At 41.8% G+C, this 22,228-nt stretch overlaps 1 protein-coding gene across 1 annotated transcript; it reads right to left on the bottom strand.

Annotated features, from left to right (window-relative positions):
- Window positions 1–3,581: 3,581 nt before the first annotated feature.
- LOC137295972 (26S proteasome non-ATPase regulatory subunit 10-like) lies at window positions 3,582–8,456 on the bottom strand. Its single transcript, XM_067827585.1, has 3 exons — window positions 7,833–8,456; window positions 6,392–6,615; window positions 3,582–5,714 (listed from the first exon to the last, which is right to left on the bottom strand). Exons 1-3 carry the CDS (start codon window positions 8,090–8,092, stop codon window positions 5,398–5,400), a joined length of 801 nt encoding a protein of 266 aa, XP_067683686.1. The 5' UTR covers window positions 8,093–8,456; the 3' UTR covers window positions 3,582–5,397.
- Between the last annotated feature and the right edge of the window lie 13,772 nt (window positions 8,457–22,228).

The following is a 22,228-nucleotide window of genomic DNA, read 5'->3' as shown; positions in this document are numbered from 1 at the left end:
CACACCCACCGGCGGCCATCCACACCTTGACACCAACAACCACTTTCACCCCCACCCCACACCTTCCCTGCCGCACCCACTTCCAAAGAGGATGGTTGATGAAAATATTCAGAGAATATCACTTGGGGACAATAGAAAGTGACGTCACACATCCCGCTCATATGGAGAATCAAACCCCGGCATACAGCGTGTAATACGAACACTTTGCCAGCTTATCTGACAGCTTAGTTGGACTATCCAGTCTCTTAAATGAATATATTTTATAGAAGAAATCGCCCCTTAATTAGATTTGTAATAAATGACAAAAATAAGCCCAGAGACTTTCTCCATGTTCAGAAACTGTGGTAACCCAGACTTTCCACAAAATCTAAACTTCATTGGGTATACTTTCAATGATGCATCGTACTAGTATTTTATGATGGGTGAGTGTGGTTTTACGCCGTATTCCAGCAAATATCACGGCGGGGCATGCCAGAAATGCCCTTCACACATTATCCCAATGTAGGGAATCGAACCCGGGTCGTAGCTCTACAATAGTTTGTGAAACGAGGCCCAGATCAACTGAGAAAACGTTAATACCCCACTCAGTATAGAGACTACGAGCCAACCAGTCCGTTAATCCACTTAATGTCAAGCTCCAGACAGGGTAACAAAAATTACCATCCTTTAATTTCTTTTGGTAGGACGCGACCGGGGATTGAACCATCGACCTTGCGATATATCCAGCAGATCTTGGAGTAAAAGCGTTTGTTGAAGCTCACCCACCCTGCCCTGTAACGCATACTTTAAATTTGAGGAAACGCAACCGCATTTTTCACATAATATGTCATAGCAGAGGGTTACATTTCACACTGTTTACACACGCTCAAGGGTCAAGAAAGACATTCGTGTTATTCATATTCACAAGATCTCTTTGTCCTGTTTGTTGTCATCTGCGTTTGTCAAGCGCGGCCAACGACATGAAGCACCGGGGACAAGGGACAAAGAAGTGACAGGTTAAAATGGCACTATGAATTATACTATGCTTGGAACTTTATTGTTGCTGTCGACGTGAATACACGCGGACGACAGGTAAAGACGACCCCCGCGTCCACAGCTGCGAAAACGAGAGCGACGATAACTGCGACTGCGACTGCGACTGCGACCACCACTGCGTCTACGAGAAGGACTGTGACCACCACTGCGTCTACGAGAACGACTGTGACCACCACTGCGTCTACGAGAACGACTGTGACCACCACTGCGTCTACGAGAACGACTGTGACCAACGACTGTGACCACCACTGCGTCTACGAGAACGACTGTGACCACGATCTGGGCTGTTTTAGTGACTGTCCAACAAATCCTGAGAATCCACTCCGTGAACACTTTGGCATTATTACACAGTGAGCGGATATTCGTGATAGGTTTTGCGTTGCTATTTTCATATCTGCTAACATCTGAATCCCCCAAGTTGCCGAGAGAGGTACTTGACTATATATACTGAACACCAAAAAGCAACGCAACTAAGGTTATTAAATAGAAGACATAAACACGAACGCTTACTTTTATGCGATTTCGTTTTTTTCGAAACTTGCGAAACTTTGCTGTTCAGTATACAATGTATGTGTTGCAGTCAGACTGTAATTTCACAATCTCACTGATGTCCCCTATCAGACCTAGATCCCCTATCAGACCTAGATCCCCCTTTCAGACCTAGACTCCCTATCAGACCTAGATCCTCTATCAGACCTAGACACCCTATCAGACCTAGATCCCCTATCAGACCTAGATTCCCCTATCAGACCTAGATCCCCCTATCAGACCTAGATCCCCTATCAGACCTAGATCCCCCTATCAGACCTAGATCCCGTATCAGACCTAGACCCCCCTATCAGACCTAGACCCCCTATCAGAACCTGCTGAGTGACATATCAGGGAAAGGGAGGTTTGGGGACACTAATGCAAGGTTTCATTTGAAAATATTTTGCTTTATGTCCTGTTTATTCTTTACCATGTCGCGGTCACAAATGAAACTACGGTAACAATCTAGACTACGCCAGGAAGTGAATGTGAACTTACGACAGCAGTCTTGTGGACTTCATGGTTTGTTGTTTGACGCCGGACTCAGCAATGTGTCAGCTACATGGCTGACTAACATATGTCATCGTGTCCCCAAAGCATGGATGGATGCTTATGTCAGTCACAGGATTGTTTGGTTCAGATTTGGTTATTTACAGAATACAGTTATTACACTTGAACAAACTGAATCAGGTTAAGAAAACACGTAATCTGCACTTCTTCTTCATAAGGTAAAACACTGAACTTCGAGTTTCAGTCACAATCTATTTCGCTACGACCATTGTCTTTCCTGAATTTAGATAAATGAATAGGCAACATATCAAATGAATTCGTTTCCAGAAGAACAATAAAACACCGACTCTCATCACCACTTAGTGAGTTTAATTTTATGCTGCTTTTATCGGTGGGTAACATCAGAAATGGGCTTCACCCATTGAACCCCAGTGGGGAATCGAAGCCGGGGTTCGGAGTGACGAGCGAACGCTTTAATCACCAGGCTACCCCGACAACTCGTTTCCCCGACTAGCGTTTACGGTTAGCCTCCAAACACCAAATCTGAGGGATTACTTCTCTACAAACTTCTACTGCCACTATGTTAACACAACCAGCGACATTTCGTCCGATATCAAATATACCTACACACACAAGTAACGTCATATCCGGTCCCTGTGTTTACTTCACTCACTGCGCCAAAAACTGGCATCTTGCAAACTCAGCTCCACAATTATGAGATTTTCGGGTTTCATTTTCCTTCTTGTAACATTCATTATTGTTTACAATTGATGATTTATAAACAAATTTAACGTTACGATTTGAAACCGATGTCTCCCACGCGACATATTTGTTCTAATTTCTTATCTGTAGAACGTTGTTTGACATTAGCCTCTGTTGACAGGTTGCTGTTGAGTGGTGTGTTGTATACTCCAGTGATGAATGAGAGAGTTCAGTTGTACACCGCCTTTAGCACTATTGCAGCAATACAATGGCAGGGGATACCAGACATGGGATTCACTCTTTGTACCCACGCTGGAAATCGAACCAGGTCTTCGGCGTTCCGAGCGAACGCTTTAACCACTTCGCTACTCCATGGCACCTAAATCTAAAGAGCGAATAGATACGAGTACAGTAATCTCTACCACAAACTACGTACTCCTAATTCGGTTCATTAAGGTTCAAGCCTAAATGAACCGAAATGAGTGAGTGGATTTAGATTTACGTCGCACTCGGCAATATTCCAGTTATTTGCTGGCAGTCTGAACCTAATCGATTCTGCACCTGACAATCCAGTGATCAACAACATGAGCGGCGATTTGCGCCATTGGGAACCGATGACTTGTGTCAACCAAGTCAGCCAGCCCGAACACCCGATCCCGTTAGTCGCCTCTAACGATAAGCAAGGGTTACTGAGGGCCAATATTGTAAACCGGACCTTCACAGGTCATGAACCGAAGTAACGTACTGCCAATAAACGGATACGCCATCTCCTTTATCATGCTAAAGCAACAACACCAACTCCAACATCATAACAACAACTTTAATAAACATCAACAGCAATACTCTGAAAGACAAGGGCAACTTCAGTTGATCCTGGGTATCTGGGCATGTCATCCGCCATCAATACACACAGTAGCACACTATATTAAATGAAGGCGATGGCCGACGCACCAAATATTCTGAATTAGCTATATTAAGTGAGCGAGAATCGTCATGTATAGACAATGCATGACAATGGAATGGAATCTACAAACTACATACATGGCTATATACTGAACCGAAAAAGAAACGCAACATTATAAACGTAAGCGTTCATGTTTGCGTCTTCTTCATAAAAAGTTGCGTTTCTTTTGCTGTCCAGTATATTTGTAAATAAACCTATAATGAGAAGAAAAAAACCAAACAAGTTTGGACTGCCTGGCTAAGACAAAAAATCAAGTTTAACCATCCTTCCGTACACTACCTCGGTGTAATGCAGGTTGTGATTTGTAAAATCAAATAACACATTCATTTCAACTGGAAATCATGTTCAAGAATATAGCCTGACTCATCGTTTGGAATTTCAAAAGCCATAATATCAAGTTATTGGTGCACGTCGACAATGCATCGTAGTTTCTGACAAGGCGTCTTTCTTGTCAGTGTGTTCACATAACTGACAAATAAAAGGCAGTCAAGAACCACACCAAGGAATTACATGTACAAGTCAACACACACCTTCAGTCTCTCCAGCCATCAATAAGTAAAACATGAATATTAACATACTTAACACACATTGGCAGAGCAACACATACACACTAAAACTGATGCACGTAAAAACAGATGCACATTACAAGACTCGCTACAAATCTAAACACTTGTGAAGTGCATTTGGCATATTATACGCAGACACTCGTATTTCAGTACGTGAATTCAGTCAGGATATACCTTGATTCTCGAAACGTGATTCTCTAATTTCAGCCATGAAATATACTGATCTCAAACAAGTGATGCCCGATCTCAGTCTGGTGATACCGTGATCTCATCCAGAGAATACTACGATCTCCGTCGCGTGGTAGCTACATTTCTGACAGTTGATACCGTGATCTCATCCTTCAGAGAATACTACGATCTCCGTCGCGCCGTATCTATATCTCTGACAGTTGATACCGTGATCTCTGACAGTTCATACAATGATCTCTGACATCTAATATCGTTATCTCATGCCATGACCTCCGTCGTGTGGTACCTATATCTCTGACAGTTGATACCGTGATCTCATCCTCCAGAGAATACTACGATCTCCGTCGCGCTGTATCTTTATCTCTGACAGTTGATACCGTGATCTCTGACAGTTCATACAATGATCTCTGACATCTAATATCGTGATCTCATGCCATGACCTCCGTCATGTGGTACCTATATCTCTGACAGTTGATACCGTGATCTCTGACAGTTCATACAATGATCTCATGCCATGACCTCCGTCATGTGGTACCTATATCTCTGACAGTTGATGCGATGATTCTTTGTCTGGGTGTAGATTAAGACCTACTCATGCAGTCTTGATACGAAACGGCACAATCCATCACTACCCACCGTCACATCATCCGAAATGATGGATATCTTACGTGATGACTTCGTTCGCCTGGATCCCTTGTTTCCGAGGTCGTTGCAAGAATCAGTTGATGCTGTTTTGACGTTGTACATGGCTCATGTGTCGTAGCATCATGTGTAAGCATAAGTTTCAGCCAGTGGAAATCTTCACATGTTTTGGCAACCTCTTGGTACTCGTATATCACAAAATAGTCCTCTTGAGCCGCACTTCTTAAAGGGAGGTAACTCGACGGTCATCTAGTGCACTGCTCAGTCGTATAAGGGTATATTAAAATAGCTGATCTGAGAAGAATTGGATACACTGTCCGTATCAACAGATAGGTCATTCACTGTATGACACTGACCCAAATAAAGACTGTCCGTTGTAGTTGGAATGTTGACATGGCTGGACACGTCAGGTGCGTGGTAAAACTGAACGTGGCGGTGGCCCGTTGCGGGAGATAACACAGTGTCTGTTTGGAACACAGGAGAAGAGCTACATACCATGAATGGTACTCTTTGGCGAGACAGGGTATGAACTGGTGACCCTGGAATACTAATCTCGGATTCCTGGCCTCCGCAGTGAACTGAAATAAGATAAAACGAGAAATTTAATTTTCGTGTAAGCGAAGCCGAATAGGTCGCCAACACGCCATTTTTTTCGTGTAGCAAAGTTTAATGTGTAGATAAAATTGATGGCTTGCTAAGAATTTCTAACAACGATCACGTATAAACCTTTTGTATAATGGTATCTGCACCTTTAGAAATGAGCTTTGGAGTTTACGGCTGGGTATTTTACGAAAGTGACAGGGACAGAAGTCATTCGTGAAAATTGGATATTTTTAGGACACTGGATATTCTATCATCAAAAGGCTGGGTGGGGTAGCTCATTGGCTAAAACGTTCGTTCGTCACGCGGAAGATCCCGGTCAGTCCTTATTGGTGTGGCGATATCAGTGCCAATCAATACAATACCAAAGTAGACCTGAATCATCCAGAAAAATATAATAAACATGAACAAAAACCATTTTGGACATAAACATGTTATAATTCAGACAAAACGAGTGAGTATATGAATAAGTTTAGTTGTATGCCGCGTTTAGCAAGAATATCAAGGTGGAAACATCAGAAATGAGCTTCATGCATTGTAGGCCTACCCATGTTGGTGAATCGAACCCGAATCTCCGGCGTGACAAGCGAACGTCGAAACCACTGGACTAACCCACTGCCCCTCATACCAAACGAATGCAAGGATATCAACTTACGCGTGCCAGAGACCGCTGTCAAATACTCCACAATCTGGAAATGACCATTAGCTTCGGCCTCGTCCACAGGGCGATGGCACTTCCGGTTGCGTGAGTTCAGATTTGCACCCTCCTCTACCAGCACCTGTACGGCATGGCTATTTCCACGGTATGCCGCTAGGTGGCAGGGCGTGTCTCCGCTTTGAGTTAATGAGTTCACATCCGCTCCATACTTTACCAGCAACCTGCCGAAAATATAGACAAACAGTTAATAAAATACACCTATACAGTTTACCTGAATTCAGTCATCATATGATAGGCATTTTTTCTGTTGTTTTTTCTGTTAGTGTTACATGTCCCTGCGGTCTAGCTCTGACCCATCAAATTAGCCACATCCAAAAGTCAAGAGCATGTTTGAGAAATCAAGATAATTTTACCCGACCACTTCAAGACCTGGTATCTAGCTGTTAAAAGTTCTGTAAATATTCTGTTTCGATATCGGACATAGCATAACTATGAATATCATCTGTTAGCAACCACTTTTCTCAAGGTGACATGAGTCCGTTTCCTTGACACTATACTTGGCATGTAATATATCACATCTCCCCGGGCTATATCCTGACATCTGTCAATCAACAGTCTCATGATATACACATCACATGAAGACCGTGCTGGGAGACCACGTGTGCTTACTGCACGACATGTCGTTATACACCTAGGCGTCATGGTCAAACAGAGGGCCAAGGGAGCAACTGATTAACATTCCGAGGTCGGTAGGATTTTATTAGGGGCTAAATTTGACTTCTGAAGTAAAGGCGCCAAAGCATGATTTGGGAGAACACGCCCCGTTTTCAAGCTGACAGGTGAATAAACTTGGCTACATTGTTCATATCAGTGTTTACTGGAACGAACATACATTGCTGAAATACAGCACATACAAGTTCAATGATAAATTCTATAACGCACAACGCGACATCTATAAGTCTGGTAATCTGTAATTCTTTCAATACTAAAACTTGAATGATTTATTTCTAGCAACAGAATGATGTCAATCAATATCATATAAAAATTAATGATTGAGAGAGAGAGAGTAATGTATCATATTATTGTATACAAAACTGTATCTATTACGTTGTGTACTTTTACACACTGTCGACATCAACACGAAGAATCGCCCCCATCGATCCATAGCCTCTTTGGTGTCGTGGTTAGAGCATCAACTCGGAGAGCCAACGGTCGCAGGTTCGATCCCCGGCCGTGACATACCAAAAGACGTTACAATATGGTACTTGTTGGTCTCTGCATGTGTGTCGGTACGCTAGCTCTATAAAACGTGCTTAAGTCAGGGCTCGTATAAGCAGTTACACATGCACACGCATGCACATCGTCGTGTGAACGAAACATTCTTAAGTACGACGTTAAAGCCCATATCACTTAACGTCTTATCGATCTAACTGCTCACCTGATCACTTGCACTCGCCCAGCATCAGCAGCCGCGTGCAGGGGGGTCGCGCCGTATCCCGTTGACGCATTCACGCTCGCGTTTCTCGTGAGAAGCAACTCAACCAGTTCTATCACACCTCGACACGCAGCCCAGAATAAGGCAGTTCCATCTCGTCGAGCTGTTTGGCAATCTAAGCATCCATGTTTCTGTGACTGTAACAACTTTTTCGCCAGAGCAACATCCCCCGCGCGAATAGCTTCTATGATCGGCCTGGCCATCGCTAGTCTGTTTCCGCGTTGAGGGCTCAACTACTTATACCGGACGTATGCTCGCTGATTGGTCCACATCTACACCAATCACAGGCGGTGTAAACATCGGCACGTTTGCTAAAATGTAACTGCGTTCAATGTGAAATATTTTGGCTAATTAAGTTATGATTCCTCAAGATATCAAGGTAAGTCGATTGCATATTGGTTTTGAGTACATGTTATGAATATACAGTTTTGATGTAACTTCCGGGTTCACTGATAATCGGCCTTGTTGACACGCCACGCGATGTTTAGCCTAGTTTCTGTGATATAGATTGAGGTATTTGAAGACGACGATTCTCGAGTTTACCGTCTTACACAAAACGCAGACTTTAAACCACATTTCATAAGAACAATGGCTACTCTTTTTCCTTGAACTAACATGACGATAATGTCCGGTATCTCATGTGGAACCACATTGAATGTGGATATGAATTTACGATAGGTAAATGTAATGTTACCATACCTAGGGCGGATCCAGGATTTTAGAGAAGTGGGGTTGCACATAAATGCACATGGTTAGTGGGATCCATTTTGGTTCGGGGAGAGGATGTGGGGTCCCACTCTAGACTCGCTCTGATAATGCAATATCACGCTATGAAATCTCTCTCTCTCTGTATCTCTCTCTCTGTCTGTCTCTGTCTCTCTCCCTCTCTCTGTGGGTGTGTTTATGAATGTGTGTGTGTTTGTGTGTGTGTGTGCGCGCTCACACATTCCTGATATCTATAAATAGACTGTGTATTGAGAAATTACTTTCATGTATGGATAAAACTACGTTTATGATATTAAGATCTATGTGCCCCACCCACCCCCCTCTCTCTCTCTCTCTCCCTCCCTCTCTCCCCGCCGCTTCCTTCTCCCCCAATAATTCCCTTACTCTTCGGATCAGGCGGGTTAAATCGCCATTCAACTTAACCGTTCCCATGCCCATCGTCCGTGGGATATGAGTCAATAGTCCCCCCACGGTAGTACATACTTGACTATGCTTTAAGTATACATATGTTTATATCGTACACACATACGTGACAACACGTTCATCCGTGCGTCCGTGTTCCGTGTTGTACGGGAGTGCACAGACAACCGGAACGACCATTCATAGGAGATTTACGCCGAGTGGGACCAGACTGCGCTTGACGACCTTGCGGATTGTGACGTCATAGCCTCCATAGCCTGTATAACAGTTCTGATTCTCTTGCACTCATTTATATTAAGATCGTTCTGTGCAGGCGGCCCTGTAGACCAACGCGAAGTCTCTGAAAATATAAATAACTTTGATAGAAACAAGGAAATCTATTTTAGGCTTATTTTATTTGGGCTTTAGCATGGCAAGTGTTCGATAGTACCGGAAATAATGTGGTACCAGGAGTATGAGTATGAGATGGTAAAAGCATTCGCTCATATCGCTACAAACTTGTTTTTAATCCACCTATTTTAATCTATATTGTAAGTTTCTTTTTGTGTGGAAGTTAGGATCGGAGAGTGGGAGGGTATATGATTTCCTGTCTTTTGTTCTTATATGTATTGAATGTGCTCTTTGTTTCATACCATTCACCTAACGAAGGGGTATATTCTACACTCCAAAACGCTGCGTTCCTCATAATAAAAGTTGATATCCATAAAATACTCTCTTCCTTGTTTTCACACATATCATTACATTCCGATATCACTGTATACATTCTCTGTTGTTTACAAAAATAAGGGAAACTCCCCTAAACGGGATTTCATAGTTGATTCACCAATCTACACATACTTTACAGCTGCCTATAAATAACGAAACAGTTTTCTGCCATGAAAAGTGGCGGTGGGGGTAGCCTAGCGGTTGAAGCATTTGTTTGTCACGTCGAAAGTTCGGGTTCGACTCCCCAAATCGGTATAATGTATGAAACCCATTCCCGGTGTCCACGTCATGATATTCCTGAAATATTGATAAAACAGCGTAAAACTAGCCTCACTCACTACCATTAAAATCAAGTTTTATCATTTTTTCTTTCATAAAATGCTTCGAGAAATATGAAAAAGGCATGACGTCTCATTTACGACTTTTTTGTGGACATTGCTTGTAATAATCATATATTTGTAATTTGCTAGCAAAACACAACAGGACACTGATATTGAGAAGATCTCGTTAATTAATTCAGATATCATGTCTAGTATAACTGCTTCCAGTCAACTGGGAATATCCATATGACTTGGTTCCATCCTATTGCGCAACTTGGCACAATAACCAGTCCAAAATTTGGACACCAACTCATTCAACTAGATATGTGAATATTAATCAGGATTATCTGATACATCCAAATACTGGTATATTGTAACACTGCACTCCTTCTAATCATTGCAAACACGCCGCGCAGCGGAGTCTATCCTATAGCGTGCTCTAACAAACGATACTGGACGTTTCAAAACGAGGCTCCTTTGACGGTCTGGTACGGACTTGATATTATATCAGTCACATTGTATGTTACAAAATGCACTTAGTGAGCGCAATGAACGCATTATAGATGTGACCCGTGGAGGTCCCGGGGTAGAATAGGCCTTCAGCAACCCATGCTTGCCATAAAAGGCGACTATGCTTGTCGTAAGAGGCGACTAACGGGATTGGGTGGTCAGGCTTGGTGACGTGGTTGACACATGTCAACGGTTCCGAATTGCGCAGATCGATGTTCATGTTATTGGTCACTTGATTGTCTGAGAAAGACTCGATTATTTACAGACCGCTGCCATATATCTGGAATATTGTTGAGTGTGGCTTAAAACTAAACTCACTCACTCACTCATTACAGATGTAACCAGTGAATCAGATGAACTCTGAATCATTGTACGACCTCTTCAAACAGGGGTAATCTGTGAGGTCTTAGTTAACGAGTTGTTGCCTAAACCTCAGCATAAAATATAGAAATACGATTTATTGAAATTAAAATTAATTTGTAAATACCAGTTTCTTATGAAACAAGGCATTGGAATTTAGTGTAACCGTAGTTCTTTGTGTCTCTTTTTCACTTTCACACGAGAAAATTCGCATCGGCTGAAAAGTAGATCACTGTCCGAGTTGGTTCCTGTGACTCGGGTCTTTACTGGTCACTGCCGCACAGCAGAACCTGATGTCATCAATGACCAGTACGCAGTACCAGAGACGATATGATGTTATATGGTCTCTGGCACTACCTACTGGGTTTTCCGTGTGTGTTATATCATGAGGTTCAACCCTGTTTGTCACAGATTCGCATTGTCCCGTCCATAGAAACAGGGAAATACCCTGTGTTGACCATAGATACTCCTAGTCTTAGACCTATTTCCCGGATATGGATATTGTGAACTTCAACATAGACCAGGGCACACATTATAGTCGAAAACAGAAACAAAAATAAGGCTGTTGCTCTGCATCCTTAAAATTCACACAGCTGCAAATAGCATAATGTCGAAATAACCCACGTCGGCTAAACTCTGCGATCGATGGGATGCGTAATAGGATATGCAGAAAAGCATGTTTTCTCGTAAAATCGGGCAGAAAATAAGAAAAGCTGCTGAATGATAGCCGCTTATGTTGAGATATGTAAACGTATTGTACCCATAGAAAACCTAATCTGACATGCCATTTGATTAGCCAATTGAATTCTCTTAAAGCATCATCTTTTCTCAGCTGAAATATCTATCCCCCGTCTGCGATACCCGTCCTGCTTTTGTGTTTTGAGACGACCCCTCCAACCTGTTTCTTTTTATAATGATAGCGAGACCCCGTGGTATCCTTAATGGTTTCAGTATTAAACCTAGCATTTTTACGTCAGCTGCAAATTGGGCGTTTCAAAAGTGTCCTTTGTTATACAATATCAACGAACACTAATTTTCATGAAACCAAAGTCACTTTGGACTCAGTTTTGCACTAATCTCTTTAAAGTAAAGTGCCTTTTCTACGTTTCCTATCTCCCTACAACTGAGACTGTAGTTAGACCGAACCTAGTTTCACAGATATTTCACACTTTCACATATTAACAGTCTAAGTAAACTTAGCCTCAGTGCTTTTCGTTACGCTCCACCACTGATCAGCGGTGGAGTGTAGCGAAAGCACTGAGGCTAAGTTTACTTAGACTGACATATTAACTGCATAAATTGAACATATTAATGAGAAAAAACCCTTTTTCTCTATTTCCAATAGTACTTTTACTACTGGCTTTGGTTATATCGCAAAGTTCAACTCGCTTGATCACACACAAACAAGATTATAGCCGTCTTACGCCTGTTTCCGCGATCACTTCCTGGTCTTGTTCCATCGCCTGCAGCTTCATTCCACACACGATGATGAAGTGTGATGTATTCGTCTCTATGGAGCCCTACAACATGATGCCTTCCTCATCTGTCTCCCGGCAGCCAATGCAATTCCAGGTCCGGTGACGTCAGAGACTCATCGATTTCTCACTGATCAATGCCATGCAAGTAATGTCTTTATATGTTCACAAATGTCAGGGTTGGTTTCATCTTGATGAATGCGTGCTAAGCCTGACGAACACTCGTGTACACTCTTGGAAGAAGGTGAGAAAGACGAAAGAACATGCACGTATTGCTGTACTTATTGATTCGCAGTCTGTGAGTGAATATTGTTTTACGACGCTTTTAGCAATATCACAGCAGGGGACAACGCGGTTCGAAAGCGAACGCTTTTGCCACTAGACTGCCCCATTGTCCATGAATTGTCCATGACTCAATTAATTAATCGGTAGGTTTATGTTAGGGACATAGTCGTTTTACTTACGGTTCATTGCTTTCGTGGCCATGGAGTAGTTCAGTGATTAAAGCATTCACTCGTCGTTATGAAAGTCCGGGCTCAAGTCCCCTTAGTTATGCCATGTAAAGCCCTTACTCTTGTGTCCCCTGTCGTGATAGTTCTGGCAGAGGTGGAGCAAATTTAGACTCACTCACTCAGTGACCAACTGCGCATGGCCATTTGAATAGTTCAGGCAAGGCAAGCACTGGCTTATGCCCTGAGGGTCAAGTCTAAGCAGAATTCCCACTGGGAGACAAAGATAGAAATAGGGTCCCTTCTATCCATGAATTCCCACATGCAGACAGAGATAATGAATGGAACCTCTGTTGACAATGAATTCGCGTACGTAGACAAAGATAGCTTCTTGAATCTTCGGCCACGTGGGGACAGATACATATCGGGATTGGGATCAGTGATAGGGACTGGAATCTGTTTTGGCCTTGAATTCCAAGAAAGAGACATGCTTCGGAAATGGAGGTCGATGCTGAACTCCACTACTTTTGGAGTGTGTACTCACCCATCCCAGCTGTTTCTTGATTCCCTGACTAGGGAGGGAGTATGGTTTTACGTCGCTTTCAGCAATATTCCAGCAATATCACGGCGAGGTCACCAGAAATAGACTTCACACATTGTACCCATGTGGGTCATCGAACCCAGGTCTTCGACGTGGCGAGCGAACGCTTTAATCACCAGGCTACCCCAACTCGTTTCCCCGACTAACGTTTACGATTAGTTTGTATTGTCCAGGTGCTCAATTCATGTGTCTACATATTTTCTTTTTGACCACAAAATGCCATTTAGAAAAGTGGTCAGGTTATTTTTAGGCTTGCATTTCTTCCGTAAAATAACGGTACCGGGGAATAGCCCCGTGGTTAAAGGGTTCGCTCTTCACGCCGAAGACCCGGGTTCGACTCCCCAAATGGGCACAGTGTATGAATCCCCATTTCTGGTGACCCCTACAGTGTTAACGCTCCCTCGCCCGTATCGTAGTGACATCACTAGTTTTGTCAGGGTGAGTCCCAGTTAGATAATCCAAGATATAACATCTTTATATCGTTAATCCTGATAATCTCAGGAGTACAAGCTGCGAAGCAGACTGCAAGATTATGTCATTTTCACCGAGATGTATCAGATGTATCAGTCCCTGAACCACATTATTTTCCCAAATTTCCAGCTATCCTTGCACTGGCAAAACCCTACATTAAGCCCTGTCTTCTCTTGTCCTGAATCTCCCATGTCACAGGGATTACATTACAGTTACATCGGGGTGATCAGAGACAAAGTGCGCATGAAGATCGGGGGTAGAATAGGCCCTGAGCAACCCATGCTTGGCACAAAAAGCGACTATGCTTGTCGTAAGGGGCGACTAACGGGATCGGGTGGTCAGGCTCGCTGATTTGGTTGACACATGTCTTCGGTTCAGTTGCGTAGATCGATGCTTATGCTGTTGATCACTGGATTGTCCAGATTCTGTTATTTACAGACCGCCACCGTATTGCAGAATATTGCTGTGTGCGGCGTAAAACTAAACTCACTCACTCAGAGACTAACCTTTAGTCTAAAGATGCATCTATGGAGGTTATTGTTCCAGGATACAGCGCCATCTATATATCCGTGTCCACTTCCTGGAGTCGGAATGGGAAATCAAGAGGATATGTGCATCAGATATCTTAGCTTACAATGCTCTCACGGATCGATCTCCACACATGCGCATGTCTGCATGCCCACGTGTAATCTATAGCCTGGCAATAGTTAATCCAAGCACATCCGCGCTGTTTCAAGGCATGGGTCACCTTAGATTGTCTCACAGTCCCCGAATCACAGTAAAGCATTTAGCCTTCTGTCTAGCCCTTTATGTATCCTTTATGATAAAGCCATTCCCGATGAAGTACAGGTAGAGATTTACACTATCTCCTAGTCTGTACTACAGATCCCGAAACAAATGTACCCAATGCAACCCATACAAATCTGGAATGTTTGTCAAAACTAGATTACCACAGTGAAAAATTGTATTGCATATCGTTTCATTTTAATTTTGCTTTCTGTAAAATATGGTCATTTCAGAAACTAGTGAGTCTATATGTCACTCATCTGACCGTGGATGTGTGCATCCAAAGGAGCTTTTCCATCTCTCGGTTTCCGGGTAGGAAGTGTCACAAAAGTGGGTCAATTTTTCTCTCCAGTTCTACACAGCCTCAATAAATGAGCTTCAATAAATGATGTTCTATGTTCTTGAGATTATTCTAAATTGGTTGGAAAATATTTTTCTTATACAACGACGCGAATGGGTTCTTGCGTGCATGTCTACGTGGTTTTATTTAAAGAATGGAGGAGGCAGGGCAACAACAAATATCTTTTCATATGACGTAGCCAAGTATCGGACCACTTGCCGCTCTATGTCTGGTTACAGCAGGGGGCGGTGGGTAGTCCAGTGGTTAAAGCTTTGGCTCGTCACAACGAAGGCCCGGGTTCGAATCCCCATATGGTAACAATGTGTGAATCCCATTTCTGGTGTCCTCCGTCCAGATATTGCTGGAATCGTGGTCCCAACCCGCTAAAACCATACTCGCTCACTCACACACACATTTGCTATCGACGCATTGGTTTTATGTGTGACTACGGATAGCTTAGTAGTTGACTTCCGTTTGTAACTTATAGCGCAAAATACAGGAAGTACCAGATTCGTTCATTTTGATTAAGAGTTATCCGCCCCTGTTACCTTTTAAACAAACTTGAGGTTCACGCTTCCTGTTGGTTTTTAAGAGACACTGAAACTACTTGAGCTTTTTTTCATGTAAGCTATACATTCATTTGGGAATTGATCTCAAATGAGAATATTCAAGGAGAAAAGGGGGAGAAAGGGGAAGGGGGTGCACACTAGGGGGATGGCGGGTTAGTTGAGCTACTCCCTTAAATGTCTTGAGAATTATAACTGTGTTCATATCAAAATATAGTTTAATGTTAGTTCTTAAGAGAATTAAGAATAAATGTTCAAAAATGATACAGTGGCAGTAAAATATTCAGAAAGGTAACTGTCATTCAAGAGTAAAAATCTTGTCTGAAAATTTGATTGTTCTAAGTGCTATTCTTTAATGTTACACTGTTAAGCGTTTCAGTGTTCGAAACAGTGATGGTAAAATACTTAAAAGATCATTGTCGTACAATAGTAAAAATCCTCTCTGAAAATCTGATTTTTCTAAGCTTGTGTGTGGAGTAGTGAACTTATACATGTTTAATTAAAGTCTGTTGCTAGGTTCTTGATAACCATCCACTTAAAATATGAGAAAAAGGTTTAGCTTGAATTTACTATTTTTAGACAGTAGTGTATACCAGAACCAATGCTTGGCTTGGTTAAAACTGCTAGTTTTTATAACAATAAATTGAATCTACAGATTGATTTTGTTAGTTGTCTTTAAATAATTAAAATATCCCCTCATCAGTGGACATTGATCAACTTACTCCTTGAGCAGTTTCAACTTACCCCACTCCTTGGGTCAGTTGAGCCATTTTACAAACTTTTTTAAAATTAATTGCTACACGAAAAGTACATGACATACTTGGTAGTGGTTGCTAGCATAACTGCCTGAATAGTTAATGAACACATTGCTCTACAAACAGGAATTGTACTGGTTATATTTTAGCTTCAATATTGTTGAAAGTAAAAAACGGCCCAACTAACGCGCCCTTCCCCTACTAATAAAGGGGAAGGGGATAAAGCTAAACCCACACTCTCTCTTCATGGAATATTTCTCTGTGATCTAATCCCCAAAGTGGCATAGCTTTCTTGCAAATGATAACAGATCCTGGGCCTGAGGAAATCTAGACTCGCTTCGTCTAGAGATTTAGCATTGCGAGAAAGGTCAGGCGGTTGGAGCCTTGCTCCAAAGCTGTACTGGATGCAGAGCGCATGGATACACAGTAATTCTATCCTTTAAAGAGTCAAGTCAAGATAAACAGCCAGCAACATATAAATATTTAAATATTTCAGAAATTTATTTTTGAAAATTAATTATTAGCTTAGACACTTGTGTAAGTCTAGGACTGTGCGACAAGTTCCGATCCCACATAACAAGCGACGTCACTTGTAGCCAATGAGAATCCTTGTACGTTTGAGGTCTCTCACATGCTCGAACCTTGAATGAATGTGACGTTTACAGGGCGAGGCTATGTGACCCAATTACATCACTCAATATTTGTTCGAGCGAAGGTCGCGCGGCTGTTACTGTTAGCGTTTGATTCAACAGGAACTGTGTGTTGTGTTACGTCAGAGCACTTAGACTGTTGACGGTACTGAATTTTGTTGACAACGCGCTTGTAAGTTTCAACACTTGTACAATATCGTCGCTCTTCCGTATGTTAGATTGTGTAAGTGTTGATTAATAACATCAACATAACTGAAACGTATAATTAGTATATTTATTAAAACTAAGCTCTTCCGTTCAACATATTTTCAGACTTAGATGACAGTGTGTCTGTGCATGCATTAACCTTTTAAATTTTCAATTTGATTTAATTTATTTTTTAATTTTAACATCAATTATTACTGTTTGTATCATCATGTATGACGGCTTGCTGAGTCAGTCGGACTCAAAGTATAATATCTTATTTTCCAGAGTTGAAAGAAGACCGCAGATTTGTATGTAAAATAACTGGATTGACAGGAGTGAGAATATACTGAAAGCGTCAACATTTATTACAGATCGTATTTATTCATAGTAAACAGGATCAGTAAATATGTGCAGTGATAAAGCTATCTGGCGGCTGTCTGTAAATGATCGAGTCTGAACCAGACAGTCCATCATGAGCATCGATTTGCGCAACTTTGTTACGATGATATTTGCCTATCACGTCAACGGGCACGACCACTAGGTCTTGTATGTCGTCTTTCAGTACTTTTTAGGACTTGCCAATTCTAACCTGTCATTTCAATATATAAGTTATTCAGCACATGTACTGTATACGTAAAAGCAGGGATAGCTTGAGGTTATCTCACCTCCATCATGTGTTTGCTTTGAATCACGCACATTTCTTTGTTGCGCCGCTGTACCTACCCAGCCCTTCTCACAAGCCCGTCCCTGCATGGTTGAATTCCAGCAAAACAGTGAGTGATATTAGTTTTAAGCCGCACCCAACAATATTCCAGCTATATGGCGGCGGTTTGTAAATAATGGAGTCTAGACCAAACAGTCCAGTGATAAAGGGCATGAGCATCGATCTACGCAACTGGGTACTGGTGGTATGTGCCAACCAATTCAGCGAGCCTGACCACCCGATCCCGTTAGTCGCTCCTTGCGACAAGCATCTATTCTAACCCGGATCTTCACGGGTTCCTGCTAAACAGCTGTCCAGATTGAAATCCCAGTTTCAGTGGATTGGTCGTCCATGGTGTACGGGAAGTGGCACGTATGTCTCTATCTGATTGCGTGAATACTTGAAGTTCAAGAAACAAGTCCACATTGTAATGATCCATGCATGTCATTGTCGCTCATGTCTGTCTTTTTATAAACAATCGTGTGATTATCACCATGGAGAATCATGTGAATATTACCATGAACAATCATGTCATTATCATTATAAATAATCACGTGATTATTACTATGAACAATAATGTGATTATCACTTTGATCAATCGTGTGAATATCACTCTTAACGATCCTGTGAATATCACTAGGAACAATAATGTGAATTTCACCATTAACGATCTTGTGATTGTCACTAAGATCAATCATGTGATTATCACTGTGAACAATCATGTGATTATCACTAGAATCAATCGTGTGATTATCACTATAAACAATCACTTGATTATGACCATGAACAATCACTTGATGATAGTCATGAACAATTACTTGGTTATCATTATGAACAATCATGTGGTTATCATTGTGAACAATTACTTAATTATCACCATAAACAATCATGTTAATGTAGCATTGAAATCAAGTTTCAAAAACAATCTAACCATTTAATTTTTAATAGTCAATTTCATATAGAATAGTCAATTTCATTTTTAACAACAAATCAAGCACACTTACATGTGTCTAAAGCGGAGAGCCACCTTTGTTTTCTATCAGTCTAGTAACTCCCTCAATCCAGTAACTCCTAATATAATCGTACCATTTTTCATTTATAAAATAGGACATTATGAATGATATCTGTACATGGTCAACATTAGACACATTTATAAAGAATTGGACGAAAGCCTGTTTATTAGAATATGCGTGTCTTTCGTACAGCCACATCCAAACATTCCTGTATGATGTAGCTCTGTGTTACATTTTCCAGTCTTTTCAAGGCAATAGATTTGAAAATAAGTCCGGTTCAGGGTTAGAGCAAGTCTAGGTTTCTTGAACCTTAATCTGAAATCAAGAAATGTTCTTATTCATTCATTCATTCATTCATTCATTCATTCATTCATTCATTCATTCATTCATTTTTATAACAGCCGTTAAGGCCCGGGTTAGAATTGGTCTTCAATAACCAATGCTTGTCATACGAGGCAACTAAGGGGATCTGGTGGTCAAGTTCGCTGACCTGGTTGACAGATGTCATCGTATCCCAGTTTCGTAGATCGATGCTCATGCTGTTCACCACTGGCTTGTCTGGTCCAGACTCGAGTATTTACAGACCGCCGGATAAAAATGGTGGAATATTGTTGAGTGCGGCTTAAAACTAAACTAACTCATTCATATACATATAACGTTATAGTCTGTTTTAAAATCGGTCTACTTTTGCATGCATTGCTACATAATTAGAATCTGATGAACGATGATTCTTAGCTTATCTCACAGCACCCGGACCGCATTATTTTCCATTCAGCCCTTTCTGCACTGCCAAATCTAGCTTTCCTCCCTTCTCAAAGGGATTCCTTTTCAATTTTAAAGGATGTTTTGTTGCTGTGAAAAATATAGACACCCAGCGTGTGTGAATACAGCTCGTGGCGTCTTTTGTTGGACTAATCACGAAGTAGACCCGCTAATGGGAGAGTCATGATCACAGCGTTTGAAAACAGGCGTGGCTCTCATACCCGCTCTTGTTTATAGCATGTATCACAGCCGACAGTGTGAGCACCACGGTGCACGGGTCTGTGCACTGGGTGATCGACACATGGGCCGAGTCCTTTTATCCTCCCGATCTCCACAACAAGGGACAGATCTATGTAAGGGTGGAGACAGTATCGATGTGAATGCTGTTACATACTCCCGCTGCGTGATGTGTCATGCCACAGAAAATGTGTTTGTTGGACGGGCGTGATGTGTCATGCCACGGAGAATGTGTTTAATGGACGGGTGTGCCCCACTTCTCATGACAAACGGGGTAGATATTTCGATATAGGGGTGGGAGAAAGGTTTGGCTGAATGGGCTTGGATGAATATCGATGATGATGAAGATGATAGTGATGATGACGATAATGATGATGATGATGATAGTGGCAACTATAAGGATGAGTGAGTGAGTGTAGTTTTACACCACTTTTATCCCTGCAATACTGTTGACACCAGCAATGGAATTCTCACATTGTACCCATGTGGGGTATCGAACCCGAATCTTCGACGTGACGAGCGAACGCTCTAGCTATTAGACGATCGCCCATTATGATGATGACTTTGTGGTGATATTGTTATTTATTGCTAGATTTTTTGTGGTTGAACGGCTGTGCTATGACTACCACACAAATGTCGCGATGAGCTTTTAATTGTCTATAATTGTCTATAATTGTCTATAATTGTTACACATATTAGTAATCGTTAATCGTATAAATCCTGATATATCCCCATGTATATATTCTCCTTGTTCACAATGCGGTGTATGACTTACTAGCGGCAAAAGCAAAAAATCGCATTCATTGCATATCAAAAATCGTTCCTCTTCATCATGTCAGCTTGTAACTATCACGTAAAGAAACTTTACCAGATTTATTTGAAAAATTGTACATTCTGGGTAGTGATTTTATCTCTACAATCCACATGAATAAACAACAGTGTATATATTTATCCGGTGGATTGCATCACCAAATATAGACAGATACGTCCCGTACGGGCGTTTACACATGCTGTGTTTATTCTAGCGAGAATCTCGCATACCACAGTCAACCGACCAGAACCGGACAGGTTGAACATGCAGCCAATGAAATTGTCCCTAGCGTTCCTTAGCCTTAAGACTGTTAACGTGATTGGCTGAGGGAAATTTGACGTCATATCTCAAAGGCACGGTGTCAGGCAGGGGTCCGTCTTAACTGCGTTCCCCTTGTTCAGATTCGGAGAAGTTTTGTGTATGCGTGTTATCGCGCTTCGTTTGTGTTCGGGTGTACGTGACACGCGTGACCAGTCTTTGACATTCGTGGCCGCACTACTTCCTCAAACGACGTTGGATTATCCGTTTGAGGTGAAACTGAAGGGTGCAACCTCGAGTTCTACCTTCCAGGCATCTGCCATACTACATTCGTACTTGAATCCAGTTAAAGAACTCATCGACTCCTTTGTGCACAGCGGGTGCAACTGAATTAGGCTGTCATATTCAATTAGAATACCTGACCATGGGTGTTTATTGGCTGAGAGCTAAATATTTTGTACACGTATTAAATTTTATTAATATCCCACTTTTTCAAAACGGCCGAAAACAGTTTTACAGAGTTTAATTATTGGCATTCGCTAACACGGATAAACATTTTTCTCTCACACAGACAGGCACACACACACACACACACACAGAGAGAGAGAGAGAGAGAGAGAGGAGAGAGAGAGAGAGAGAGACAGAGAGGCAGACGCCGCATCTCCTAACACAGATAAATACTGTTGGCAATTTTAAACAGTGGTCGCTTTGTCTCTTGTTTTCAACGTTTGATTGGGACATAAGATAAGGGCCTACCGCTGCTATCAGATATGACAGATCCTGCTTCCTGTATGACATATACTAACCATCCTCACCAGTGTATATGCATACACTTACCCCAGTCAGCTGTTCTATACTAGACTTTGCAGAAACATTCCATACTGCTTAAAGGTACTGTTTACACATGAACTGAGGTGCCCTAAAACGTTTAAAGGATTATTGTCATGCGTTCAATAAATTATGAAACTCTGTGAAAATATGTGAATTCTTAACAAAACGCTGCTGTTCACATGCATGATCCTTATGCAATTTACCTGCATAATATTTGCAGTTGGTTCCCTTAAGTCATAACACTATAGAGTGAATACATAACACTTTAAGTGAGCCCAAACTTTTGATGGGTAGTATATAAATACTGAAAGCTACACACCGCCAACCCATTTATAAACACATCACTTAAGATAGCCTGTCACAGTCCCAGGACCATGTTATTTTCCCCAACAGCCTAGCCCTCC

This window comes from Haliotis asinina, chromosome 9 (assembly GCF_037392515.1).
Source record: "Haliotis asinina isolate JCU_RB_2024 chromosome 9, JCU_Hal_asi_v2, whole genome shotgun sequence".
NCBI classification, from domain to species: Eukaryota; Metazoa; Mollusca; class Gastropoda; order Lepetellida; family Haliotidae; genus Haliotis; species Haliotis asinina.
This window is presented reverse-complemented; position numbering and strand designations above follow the sequence as displayed.

Coding starts and splice junctions, on each gene's coding strand:
- LOC137295972 (XM_067827585.1), bottom strand. CDS start 8,092: ATGGCCAGGCCGATCATAGAAGCTATTCGCGCGGGGGATGTTGCTCTG. Junction 6,616..7,832: donor GGGCGAGTGCAAGTGATCAG/GTGAGCAGTTAG, acceptor TATTTTCGGCAG/GTTGCTGGTAAAGTATGGAG. Junction 5,715..6,391: donor GACAGCGGTCTCTGGCACGC/GTAAGTTGATAT, acceptor ATCTTATTTCAG/TTCACTGCGGAGGCCAGGAA.